Here is a 13,041-nt window from a genome sequence, read left to right on the forward strand (position 1 = left end):
AGGAAGAAGCCATATCCATAAAAGCATGCACGGTGGCATTATTTATAGTAAAAGAATATGGGCTTAAGTGGCTTCCACGAGGGTAATAATTATTAAATTATTCACCCATTGGAACACTGTGCAACAATTAAAATGAGAAAGATGATAGCCATGTAAGAACATGGAAAAATGCTGATGGCCGAATGAGAGCTGGGTACTCGGCCAATGGGGCAAAAACCTTGCGTGCATTTGAATGAGGACTCCAGGGGAACACACGCAAATAAAAACCGCTGAATTCGTTGGACCATCGATTGCCGGAGATTTGTTTTTCTTTTTCATTTAGAATTCTACTGTTCCTATAATGCTGCTTGTGTAATATTTTTTATCCTGTTTTTGTTGTTGTTAAAGTAGACTTTAGGCCCCATGGGGAGCCTGGCCACGGGGCTTAAACTCACGACTCTGAGATCAAGACCTGAGCTGAGATCAAGAGTTGGACTCCTAACGAACTGCACCACCCAGGCACCCTTGTGAAATAATTTTTAAAATGGAGATAGGGGTGCCAGGGTGGTGCAGTCCGTTAAGCATCTGACTCTTGATTTTGGTTCAGGTCATGATCTCAAGGTAGTGGGATCGAGGCCCGCGTTGGGCCCCGTGGTGAGCATGGAGCCTGTTTAAGATTTTCTCTCTCTCTCTCTCTCTCTCTCTCTCTCTCTCTCTTCCTCTGCTTCTGCCCCTACCACTGCTCTCATGTGTGCACCTGTGTGTGCTCTCTCCCTAAAAAGAAATAAATATTAAAAAAAAAATAAAAATAAATGGAGATGGGCTAAATGGGTGATGGGTGTTAAGTAGGGCACTTGTGATGAGCACTGGGTGTTATATGTAAGTGATGAGTCACTGAAGTCTACCTGAAACCAATATTCCACTATGTTAACTAAATAACATTTTTTATTTTTAAAAATTTTAATGTTTATTTTTGAGAGAGAACACAAGTGAGGGAGGGGCAGAGAGAGGGAGAGCAAGAATCTGAAGCAGGCTCCAGGCTCCGAGCTGTCAGCACAGAGCCCAACACAGGGCTCAAACTCACAAACAGTGAGATCATGACCCAAGCCCAAGTCAGATGCTTAACTGACTGAGCCACCCAGGTGCCCCACTAAATAACATTTTTAAAAGTGGCTTAAAAATCCCCTTGGGGAAAAGAAGGGGAGGCAGGGAGAGGTAGATAAGTGGGATGGGCTCTGGAGAAGAGAAACACAGAGGCAATCAAAATCCGGGGCAACATTTCCAGCGTGGCCCTCTACCTGGATGGCTCCCAAGGTCGCATCGACTTTGCTCCCCGACTTGAGAGTGATCACATGGATGGCAGAGTTGCCCAGGTTAGGAAGGCTGATAATAAAGTTAGGGCTGAGCGCTCTTCAGAGTGGGGTCCTTTGGGAAAGTCCATCATGCTTGCTATTGACGAGATTATAGAGAAACAAGCACTAGCTTAGGAGGGTGAACCTGGCAGGTTTCTTGGAGGGTAGTTTGGTTCCATGTGGCCAAAGAATGTGCATGTCCTAAGGGTGAGCAATCCCGCATCTTAGGACTTACCCTAAACCTAAGGAAATGAGCAAGTCGATGCACAGAAATATTTACATAAGATGTTTGTCAAAGAGTTTCACCAAAAATGAATTGGTAAACCAAATTTTGTCATAACCATGCAATGGTACACTATGGAGCTACACTAAAGTAGAGATAACAATTTGTTTTATTTATTTATTTATTTATTTATATTTATTATTTTTTAAATAGTTTATTGTCAAATTGGTTTCCATACAACACCCAGTGCTCTTCCCCACAAGTGCCCTCCTCCATCACCACCACCTCTTTTCCCCCCTTCCCCTTCAACTCTCAGTTGGTATTCAGTGTTCAATAGTCTCTCAAGTTTTGCATCCCTCTCTCTCCCCAACTCTCTTTCCCTCTTCCCCTCCTCCTGGTCCTCCATTAGGGTTCCCCTGTTCTCCTGTTAGACCTATGAGTGCAAACATATGGTATCTGTCCTTCTCTGCCTGACTTATTTTGCTCAGCATGACACCCTCGAGGTCCATCCACTTTGCTGCGAATGGCCATATTTCATTCTTTCTCAGTGCCATGTAATACTCCATTGTGTATATACACCACATCTTCTTGATCCATTCATCAGGTGATGGACATTAGGCTCTTTCCATGTTTTGGCTATTGTTGACAGTGCTGCTATGAACATTGGGGTACATGTGCTCCTGTGCATCAGCACTTCTGTATTCTTTGGGTAGATCCCCAGCAGTGCTATTGCTGGGTCATAAGGGAGTTCTATGGATAGTTTTTTGAGGAACCTCCACACTGGTTTCCAGAGCAGCTGCACCAGTTTACATTTCCACCAACAGTGTAGGAGGGTGCCATCTCTCCACACCCTCGCCAGCATCTATAGTCTCTTGATTTGTTAACAATTTGTTTTAATGTTTACTTATTTATTGTGTGTGTGTGTGTGTGAGAGAGAGAGAGCACAGGAGAGGGGCAGAGAAAAAGGGAGAGAGAATCCCCAGCAGGTTCCGTGTTGTCCGAGCAGAGCCAGACACAGGGCTCTACCCATGAACCATGAGATCATGACCTAAGCCAAAATCAAGAGTCAGTTAACTGACTGAGCCCCCCAGGCACCCCTAGATAGCAAATTTGACATTGTAAGATGCTCACCACATATTAGGTGGAAGGGTGCACAGCAAGACATATGTTATCCCATTTTTGTAAGATTATGTATTATAGGGGTGCCTGGGTGGCTCAGGTGGTTAAGCGTCTGATTCTTGGTCTCAGATCTGGTCATGATCTCACAGTTCATGAGTTCAAGCCCTACATGGAGCTCTGTGCTGACCACATGGAGCCTGCTTGGGATTCTCTCTCTCCCCTGCTCATATTCTCTCTCTCAAAATATATAAATAAACTTTAAAAAAATCAATTCATTAAAAAAAGATTGTGAGGGTGCATGGGTGGTTCCGTCGGTTAAATATCTGTCTTCAGCTCAGGTCATGATCTCACGGCTTGTGAATACAAGTCCCAGGTGGGGCTCTGTGCTGACGGCTCAGAGCCTAGAGCCTGCTTCGGATTCTGTGTCTCCCTCTGTACCTCCCCATCTCATGCTCTGTCTCCCTCTCTCTCTCACAAAAAATAAACATAAAAAAAAGATCATGTACATATGTGTGTTCATTTGCATGCACGAATTTTCACAGTGATTAACTTGAATGGTGGGATTATCAGTTGCATGGGCCAGTGTGGTCTCAGTTATGCTGTGGTAACAAACCACCAAAGATAAGTTCCCCCTCGGCTTCCTGGCTGTTGTGCTTGGCTGCTTCTCTGCCCCCATCTTCACTGCAGGGCCTGGGGTGAAGGCCTCTATGCTGGAGCCTCTGCAGGAGGGAGAAGAGACGCCACGTCCAAGCGACCTGGAACCAGGCACAGAGAGCAGCTTCAAGCCTGAGGCAGGGAGGCCTGAAAGAAGTCAGAAATCTGCCTAATTGGGGAGATGGGTTAATCAACCTGGACCCAGGGTAAATATAAGACGACGATGTAACAGAGTTCTGGATGTCCAGAAGTGTTATGCCAGGTCTGCTACTTCCTACCCATATGACCCAAGTCCAGAATCTTTCCGAACTTCCCCATGTGTAAAATGGAAATGGAAATATTTGCCCCAGGGGCGCCTGGTTGGCTCAGTTCGTACAGCACGGGATTCTTGATCTCAGGGTCTCAAGTTTGAACCCCATGTTGGGCATAGAGCCTACTTAAAAAAAAAAAAAAACAGGGGAGCCCAGACCGGCCTGATCATTAGAGCTGCTCAGGAAGCGTTTAAAAACGAGCTTCATGGTTTCCACCTCCCAGAGATTCTGGTTCACCCGGTGAGGATGGGACCAGGCTGAGTCACGGAAGGCGATCCGTGCCGCCCCCACCTGGTCCTGGCTCCCGTCCAGGCCCTCTGCACAGGCCTCGTGAGGTGCCCCGGCAAGGGAGGGCCCAGACATCTCAGGTGGCACGAGCCCTGGCAGCTGGGAGAAACCCGAGTGCAGCTGGGTTATCTGATGGTTCACCTGCACCAGCCCAGGGCTCACTTCTTGAATATCAAGATCAGGGGAAGGCTCTGGAAGAAAGGGTCCCCCACCTCCACCCCTCACACAGGTCACCTGGCAAGTTGCCCCTGGGGCCAGAGGGGCAGTGAGAAAACATATTCCCCCTTCTTGCTCCCAGCCCTTCAGAACCAAATGCATGGCAGGCTTCCACATGCCGCCGGCACATCTTTACAGATAACCTGGGAATTTATCTCTTGACACATCTCTCAACAGGGCAGTGAGTTCCTCGAGGGCTGGGACAGGTCTTTCCCTCCCTGCGTGCCCTGCGCAGCGCCGAGCACCCCATTAGTGTGCACTGAATATTTCATGAATAGAGGAGAGGCAGTAACACTAACCATGTTACCACAGGGTCAAAGAAGGACAGACATTCACACCCACTAGGCACCCAGGGGATGCACGTGCTCACCTCTGAGGGGTGCAGGAACCCCATCCTTAGTCACCCAGCTAGAGGCTGAGCTTAGCATGCCCAGATCTGCAGCAGCAACTAAATTACTTTTGACATCATAGTACCCTTTGATGTGATAAGGAATGAAAGTTACAGAGCCTCTACGCAGGAAAAATGCCCCTTTCTCTCTCCACCCCCCAGCCCCTCTCTGCCTGTCACAGGCACGAGCACGTGCGCACACACACACACACCCTGCATACAATGTCTAGGTGAAGAGTTTCAGCCCTTCAAAAACAGGGAAAGTTGGGACCCCTGGATGGCTCAGTGGGTTAAGCGTCCAACTTTGGCTCAGGGCACGATCTTACGGTCCATAAATTCAAGCCCCCGTGTCAGGCTCTGTGCTGACAGCTCAGAGCCTGAAGCCTGCTTCAGATTCTGTTTCCTTCTCTCTCTGTCCCCTGCCCCCTCAAAAATAAACACACATTTAAAAAAACAGGAAAGCTCTTTTATTAAGTAGATGAATGCGAGTTAATGAATGTAGATGGAATATTAGAGTCAAAAATGAATATTTTGCATCTCATACTCCAGTCACTGATTTAGGCAAAGGATCATCCATGAACGCTAAACTCAGTGGGAAAATGATTGTCAGATTGGACATTAGCCACCTTAATCAAGTGATCAAAATTAGTATTATTGATAGGGGTCTGACCTGGCATTATGTACCTTGAGCTACACAATATCTGTATGTATTCTTGCCAAACATACTCTGTCTACACCCAATCATTAGCAAACAGGTACACTCAGAATGTGGGACATTCTGTAAGACAAGCAGCCTTGATTCTGAAAAAGCCAGTGTCATAAAAATAAGCAAAAAGGAAGGAGACTTAAAAAAAAAAAAGAGGGACGCCTGGGTAGCTCAGTCGGTTGAGTGTCTAACTTTGGCTCAGGTCATGATCTCACGGTTCATGGGTTCGAGCCCTGCTTTAGGGTCTGTGCTGATAGCTCAGAGCCTGGAGCCTGTTTCAGATTCTGTGTCTCCCTCTCTTTCTGACCCTCCCCTGCTCGTGCTGCCTCTGTCTTTCAAAAATAAATAAAAACATAAAAAAAAAAAAGAATGAGGAGGCATAACAGCTAAAAGTAAAGTAGAAAACTTCATCAGAGTCTGTGTTCTTGAGGCCCCCCACCCCAGTCCCCAAAAAGGGTTACGGCGTTTTGGAGACATTTGGGAACATCTGAAAATGGACCACACGGTGTTGCACGAACATACACTTTCTTAAGTTGGTGACATTGCTGTGGCTATATTGGACAATGTTCTTTTTCTTAGGAGATATAAGCTAAAATGTTTGATGTCTACACCCTTCTTTCAAATGGTGCAGCAAAGAAAAAGAAAGAAAGAGCTAGCTAGCTATTCAAAGGTAAAGTAAATGTGGCCAAAGAGTAGCAAACGCTGCCTCTACAAAGTCTGGAAACATAGCTGTTTTATTTTTTTACAGGTTGAAGATGTCCTTGATGACATTATGAATACTTCCTCTTCCCGGACTGTGCAGACACCCTGCCACGAAGGCTATGTAGTTTACATTGAACTCCGCTTTCAACTTTCCTGTAGGCTTGAAATCTTTTAAAATGGCATGTTCGGTGGGGGAAGGAATCTCGGCCCTGGACTAAGCCTGGAGCCTCCATATCAGGATTCTACTCTCCAGGGAAGGAGACTGGAAAACGGAGACGGTCAAGGTCAAGGCAGGCTCCCTCCCTGGGCTTGTGAGGCTGTTTAAATAAAAGCGGCGATGGTTTCTGCAGGTAAAAGGCCAGGGGAAAATTACCAGGCTCTGGGTCTTTCCTGAATTCTTCTCCCCGGTCCCCTTTCCCTGCTTAGCGCCCCCCTGACCTTCTCTATCTTGAGAGCAGTAGAGAGGAGGGGGGCGGTGCAGGCAGGAGGGTCTGTGAGGCTCTGGCACTCCAGACATAACCGGGTTGCAAAGAGCGAAAGGGGAAGCCTTGCTCTGATCTCTCCCAGTGTCCTCAGAGTCCAGCTGGTGGCTGTACTGGTTACGGGCATGGGTCCCTCTATGTCCTGCCCTGTGTGGTAGGGGCTAGAAGCCTGAGAGCTAGATTTCTCAGAATCTTCTTGCTTTGGAGCCCACAAATGAGAGTCACCTGGTGAAACATTCACTCGTTCTCTGGCAGTGGTGGGCAGACTGGATGCCAGTTTCCAACCCAGAAAAGTCCTCCCATGTGCCTCACGGTAGCCATACCCCCGGGGGGATACCAAGGCCGGGCACTGACCAGAGCTGGGGTGGCACCTGTGAGTGGAGAGCATCAGTTCGGCCCCCAGAGCCCACCTGGCCCTGTCCTGGGGTACAGAAACATCTGGTCATTCTCCTCACACAGGGGAGGGGGCTCTCTGCAGCCAGGCCTCTTGGAGTCGAGGCAGGAGGGTCAGCAACAGAGAGTCTAGCACAGCCAGGCCCTCCCAGGAACACCGAAGACCCCTGGAAAACCAAAAAGCCCGGATGTGACTGCCTCATCTTACCAATTTCAATTTTCACTCTCTACCAGTATGAAGCCCCCGGCACCCGCAGGGCCCCTCCTCGTCGGTCTTTTGCACTTTTCCTGGGTCTGTGGATATACAGCCAGGGCTCCCTGGGACTCCTGACATGCTCCCCCAAGTTCCCCAACACACCTGCGGTCCAGCAGCAACAGGCCCTGCATCAGCAATGCCTTCACCTCCTGGCTTGATCCAAACACCTCCCACAGGCTCAGCTGGGACTCAAACCGCTGCCAGTGCTGGGAACCCAGAAGGGTGAGAGGTGCAAGGGACCACAGGGTGGGTGTGGCTGGCTGGTCTGGGCACAGGTCTGGGGGTGTGGTAAAGGGCAAGGGAGTGTCCCATCCACACAGGGGACTCTGCGACTGACTCATGCACACCTCGAGCTGGGGTGCGGGCGGGGGTGCCTGCAGCCCTCGTCCAGGGTTCCCACCGCTGCCCCACACTGCCCACCCCGTCTGCCCCTCGAGCCTTGGGTATGTGTGTCTGTGTGTGAGCACAGAAGGGAGAGTGGTTCTGAAAAACTTAGGAGAAGGAAGTGGTGTGCCACAGCCCCACCCCCAACCCCTTACCTGGTGAGTGATCCCCATGTCTGTACGTAGCCCCATGGCCAAAACTTCCTCTAGCCTGAGAGAAAAACCATCATGGTGTCTTGGAGGGGAGACCTGGCCACACCCCCATTCTTCAAACTGTTTGCTGGGATGTGTGGATGGGGCTTATGAGAACATGCAGGACGGGGAGGGAGGGGGCAGGGCAAGGCAGGAAATAAAGTTGCACTGGTAGAAATGGCTGGGGGTGGGGGTGTGGTGCAGGCCCACCCAAGGTGAAGAGCCCTGTGCCCTTAGGTGCTCACAGCTCCAGTTTGCCCAGGGGCACACGCTTCCGGGTGCCGTGACCAAACAGCATGACCTCTTTCATCCAGTTGTCTGGCTCCAGGGTCTGGATCCGAGCCTCCCGAGGGTGGCCCCCGGCCCCCTGGGGCACAAATCGCCCATGGGCCCCTGACAACATCAATAACCATCTTTTCATAGCAGCTACTGTTAAATCAGTGGTTTGAAAACTTCGGTTCCTGGACAATTAGCATCTAATAGGCCAGAAATGTAAATTCTTGGGCCCTACTCCAACCAACCCCGTCCTGCCAAACTCAGGATGCGGGGCACAGAGATCTGAGTTTTAACAGGCCCAGGTAATTCTGATACACACTGATGACCGAGAACTCCAGGGCCAAGCACGATTTCAAGCATCTCAAAATACATATTCATGAGCTCTACAAAGTAAGTATTATTTTTTGCGGCACTTTATGGGTAAGGAAACAGAGGCTTTGACAGGTTAATAAGTGGCCCGAGATCACACAGCCATGACATTCTGCTCCTGAGTCATCCCTTCTAGGGTTCACAGGGGACTCACCGGGCCCAACGCCAAGGTACTGCCCGCACTGCCAGTAAGTCCAATTGTGGGTACTAAGCGCCCCCTGTGGGGAAGAAGGGAATAGTCTGCCAGAGGGAAGACGGTGGACCCATTTCTGCTCAGGTAAGGGGCACCTGGCTGGAATGTCCCCTATCTCAGGCCCTGAGATCACCCAGCAGAACCCCTCTCCTGCCCCACAATTCTCCACTCCCGGCTTAGCCTGTCCATCCCCCAACTTCAGCCAGCAGCCCCAAGACTTACATTACGGGCGAAGTTGGAGACCTCATACTGGCGGAAGCCGGCCTCCCGGAGCACCTCCCGGCCCTCCTGATACATCTCGGCAGCCACCTCAGGGTCAGGGGCGGGAAGGGTGCCCCGCTGCACCTGCGTGAAGAGTGAGGTGCCCCGCTCCAGGGTCAGCTGGTAGAGGGAGATGTGGTCGTCACAGTGGCCCAGCAGCTCGTGCAGCTGTTGCAGCCATGGCCCCAGCTTCTGTGCCGGCAGCCCCAGCATCAGGTCCACAGACACACGCCCGGGAAAGAGACGCCGGGCCTCTGCCAGGGTCTGGAGAGCATCGCTGGCCGAGTGTGTTCGCCCCAGCAGCTGGAGCTCCGTGTCGTCTAGGGACTGAGGAGAGAGGGCCAGGTGTAACACGGAGGCCAGCTCAGAGGCACCCAGGAACACCTGACCGACCTTCCTGTGGACAGGTGCACAGGACACAGCAGGGAGCCACAAGACAACGGTCAAGCCAGTACCATGGGCTCCGCCTCACCACGGTTCACTATGTGCAAAGCATTTTTAAGCTTAGCTCCATTTTACAGATGAGAAAACTGAGGCTCGGGTATGTTAAATAACTCGCTCAAGGCCGTACAATGGCAAAGTCAGACCTGGAATTTAGGACTGTCTGACTCCAAAGCTAAGAGTGTTTTTATTTATTTATCTATTTATATTATTTGAAAAGTTTTTTAAAATTTATTTTATTTTGAAAGAGAGAGATTGAGAGGGTGAGCAGGTGAGGAGCAGAGAGAAAAGCAGAGGGAGAACCCTAGGCAGGCTCCGTGCTGTCAGTGCAGAGCCCCATGCAGGGTTCAATCTCACGAACCCAATTCGGCATCATGACCTGAGCCAAAATCAAGAGTTGGATGCTGAGCCACCCGGGTGCCTGGGAGGACTTCTAAATTTTACTTTTTTTTAAATTTTTTATGTCTTTATTTTGAGAGAGAGACCAAGAGCAAGCAGGGGAGGGGCAGAGAGAGAGGAAGACACAGAATCTGAAGCAGGCTACAGGCTCTGAGCTGTCATCACAGAGCCCTATGCAGGGCCTAAACGCACGGACCATGAGATCATGACCTGAGCCAAAGTCAGACGCTCAATCAACTTGAGCCATCCAGGCGCCCCTAAATTTTACCTTTAAAAATACTTCAAACTTCCAGACAATTTGAAAGTGAAGTACATAAACACCTTCATTTAGCTTCATGGAATAACACTCCACCACATTTGCTTTGTCTCTAAATAGATGTTTGTGTGTGATTACAATGTTGAACCATTTGACAGTAAGTTACAGACCAGCGCTCACCAAAAGAATTTTCTCGCATGACAGAAATGTCCTCTATCTGCACTGTCCAATGCAGTAGACACTGACCACATGTGGCTACTTAATTTTAAGTTAGTTCAATTTAAATAATTACATTCCAAGTGTTTACTGACATGTGGCTACTGTTTTGGTCACTACTGATATAGAACATTTTAGTGGAATATGGTAGCCACTGACCACATGCTAGAGCCCTTGCGATGCGGTGGCTTAAATGTAATTAACTTAAACGCTGTCCCTCAGTCTCCCTGAATACTGAAGTGTGTATTTCCCGAGAACAAGGACGTGCTCTCACAACAACAACAATCCAATTACAGCGTTCAGGAAATGTCACAGTGACACAATACCATTATCTAATATGTAGTCATAGTCAAACTTGTCCTAATACTATCTATTGGAGCAATTTCCTCTTCCCACCCGAATCCAGGGTCCAACTGGGTAACACGTTGCATTCGGCTCTCATGGTCCCTTCTGTCTCTTTTAGTCTAGATACACAGCCTTTGTCTTTCACGCCATGACATTTTTTATGAACACCGGCTGGTTGTGTTTAAAACTTAATAAGTTCTTTTTTTTTTTTTTTTTTTAATAAAAGTGCTTGTTGTGGCACCTGGGTGGCTCAGTCGGTTAAGCGTCCGTCCGGCTTCAGCTCAGGTCATGATCTCACGGTTCGTGGGTTCGAGCCCCACATCAGGCTCTGTGCTGATGGCTAGCTCAGAGCCTGGAACCTGTCTTCGGATCCTGTGATTCCTTCTCTCTCTGACCCTCCCCTGCTCACGCTGTCTCTCTCTCTCTCAAAAAAAAAAAAAGTGCTTGTCAACATTGTCTTTTTTTAAATGTTTATTTATTTTTGAGACAGGGAGAGACAGAGCATGAGTAGGGGAGGGGAAGAGAGTAAGGGAGACATAGAATCTGAAACAGCCTCTGAGCTGTCAGCACAGAGCCTGACACGGGGCTCGAATCCATGAACCGTGAGGCCATGACCTGAGCCGAAGCTGGAGGCTTAACCAAATGAGCCATCCAGGCGCCCCGAAACTTAGTAAGTTCTAGAGACTTGGTGTACAACACTGTGTTTCTAGTTACCGATACTGTACCGTACGCTAAAAAATATGTCAAGACGATAAACTGATCTGTTCTTACCACAAAAAAATTTTTTTTTACGTTTACCCATTTATTTAAGTAATCTCTACACCCAACGTGGGGCCTGAACTCACAACCCCGAGACCAAGAGTCGCACACTCCACCAACTGAGGCAGCCAGGCACACCCCCAAAGTCTGTTAATTTAGGTTTTCCTAATGGTTCCTCACAAGTAGATTTAAAATATACATTTGGGGCCAGAATGTCTCAGAAATGATGTATCCTTTTCAGTAGATCCCATTGGGACAAAGGTCCTGACCCCAAACTGTATGGTTAAGTGGTAGATGTATTAGAAGGGTGGATAATACTGGATAGTGAAGTACCAGGAGTCAACCTGAAAAGAATATGTTTCTTCCCTACAAACCAACAAGTCCTTTATCTCCACTAGGCAAATCACCAAACTCCCTTGTGTGCTGCTCAAGGCTTTGGGGCCGTATCTTCAGCCTTGCCTCCAGCCTCTCCAATTACAAGGGACTCACAGCTCTCCAGAATGTGCAAGGCTCTTCCATACCCTGTGTATTTTCCTCTCATGCCGTCTCTCCCATGAACCTCCTCCTCCTCAAAGACCACCTCCTCCAGGAAGGCTTCCAGGACTTCATCAGACCAAGCGGCCCTTCAGGCTGTACTCTGAAAGCCTTTTGTTGAGGCCCTCTTACTAACAACCTTGACCATGCTGTAATGATCTGATGACCTATCTGCCTCCTTCTGTGTCTCCAATCATGTAACAAAAATTTCTGAGTGTCTATTATGTGCCATGGGCTACGGTGGGTGCTTGGAATGCTGTGATTAAATTAAAAAAAAAAAAAAAGCAAGCTCCTCATGGAGCTTGTGGTCTAGCACAGCAGCAGACACACCAATTGGGCCTTGGCACCCAGAGGAGCCCAATAAACGTCTGCCCAGTTAATGAATGTGACCCAAGGAGAGACCGCACTGAGGGTGCCCTGGGATGCACTGGGTGAATGGGTTACCTGGAGACCAATGGACAACCTGTTGATCCCCGCTGCCCCAAAAGCTGCCAGCCTGGCACCTGGGGCCGAAGTGGGGTTGGCCTCCAATGTGACTTCGGAGTCTGCAGGCAGGTGGCTTGCCTGGTCCACCGCCTCCAGGACGGCAGCCACTGTGCTGGGACTGGCCAGGCTGGGGGTGCCCCCACCAAAGAACACAGATTCCACCCTGGGGAAAGAAGATGGGGAAAATGAGACTTGGGGGAGCCCTCCGGGATGCCTGCACTGATCCCAGCTGCTCGCCCAATTTCCAAGGCCCCCGCCGACAGACCCCGGACCCACCGCCGAACGCCGCTGAGCCGCAACAGCGTCCGCGCCTCGGTCACCAGGCAGCTCCGCATGGCCGCCTCCTCCACGCCGCGGGGGATATACTTGTTAAAGTTGCAGTAGCTGCAGCGCTTCTCACAGTACGGCCACTGGGGACAGGGGTGGATGAGCCGGGCGACGTGTGACCCCAGCGGCCCTAGCCACTTGCAGGGTTCCGTTGCACACATCCCCATCCCACGGCCGTCAACCGCGCCTAAACCATCTAAGCCACGCAACTCCCCAAGGAAGGTGGGCTGGGGAATATTATGCCCCCTTCATTAGGAGAAAACTGAGGCTCAGCGGGAAATCCCTCGGTCAAGGTCACCGAACAGGTGAGCACCGGAGACGTCAGGTTTCCGGCCCAAAACATGTCCTTGCCAGGGCACCGCATCCACGTCCCGGACCTCGGCTGAGGGCGCGGAGGGGCGGCAGGTGGCTTCACGGCGTGACCAGCCGCCACGTGGACGCAGTACCGCCGCCGCCGCGCCCCGCGAGCCCCGCCCCCGCCCCACTCACGTGCACGTAAAGCGCAGCGCGCGAGCTCGGGGGCGCCGGCCTCGGG

At 50.1% G+C, this 13,041-nt stretch overlaps 1 protein-coding gene and 1 long non-coding RNA gene across 2 annotated transcripts in view; both read right to left on the bottom strand.

Annotated features, from left to right (window-relative positions):
• Nucleotides 1-3,171: 3,171 nt before the first annotated feature.
• Nucleotides 3,172-4,556, bottom strand: LOC115281805. The gene is made up of 2 exons (XR_003904412.1): nt 4,513-4,556; nt 3,172-3,428 (listed from the first exon to the last, which is right to left on the bottom strand). It is a non-coding gene; the product is annotated as an uncharacterized LOC115281805 (long non-coding RNA).
• A 1,389-nt stretch (nt 4,557-5,945) lies between these two features.
• The window catches only part of RSAD1 (radical S-adenosyl methionine domain containing 1), a 7,517-nt gene continuing 421 nt past the window's right edge, over nt 5,946-13,041 (bottom strand). The window contains exons 2-10 of the mRNA XM_029927008.1: nt 12,996-13,035; nt 12,456-12,589; nt 12,138-12,342; nt 8,705-9,070; nt 8,444-8,507; nt 7,890-8,037; nt 7,609-7,663; nt 7,172-7,275; nt 5,946-6,980 (exon numbers count right to left, since the gene is read on the bottom strand). Coding sequence (XP_029782868.1) covers nt 6,872-6,980; nt 7,172-7,275; nt 7,609-7,663; nt 7,890-8,037; nt 8,444-8,507; nt 8,705-9,070; nt 12,138-12,342; nt 12,456-12,589; nt 12,996-13,035 — 1,225 coding nt within the window. The 3' untranslated portion in view covers nt 5,946-6,871. The remainder of the gene's footprint in view (nt 6,981-7,171; nt 7,276-7,608; nt 7,664-7,889; nt 8,038-8,443; nt 8,508-8,704; nt 9,071-12,137; nt 12,343-12,455; nt 12,590-12,995; nt 13,036-13,041) is intronic.

This window comes from Suricata suricatta, chromosome 17, assembly GCF_006229205.1.
Source record: "Suricata suricatta isolate VVHF042 chromosome 17, meerkat_22Aug2017_6uvM2_HiC, whole genome shotgun sequence".
Classification (NCBI taxonomy): domain Eukaryota; kingdom Metazoa; phylum Chordata; class Mammalia; order Carnivora; family Herpestidae; genus Suricata; species Suricata suricatta.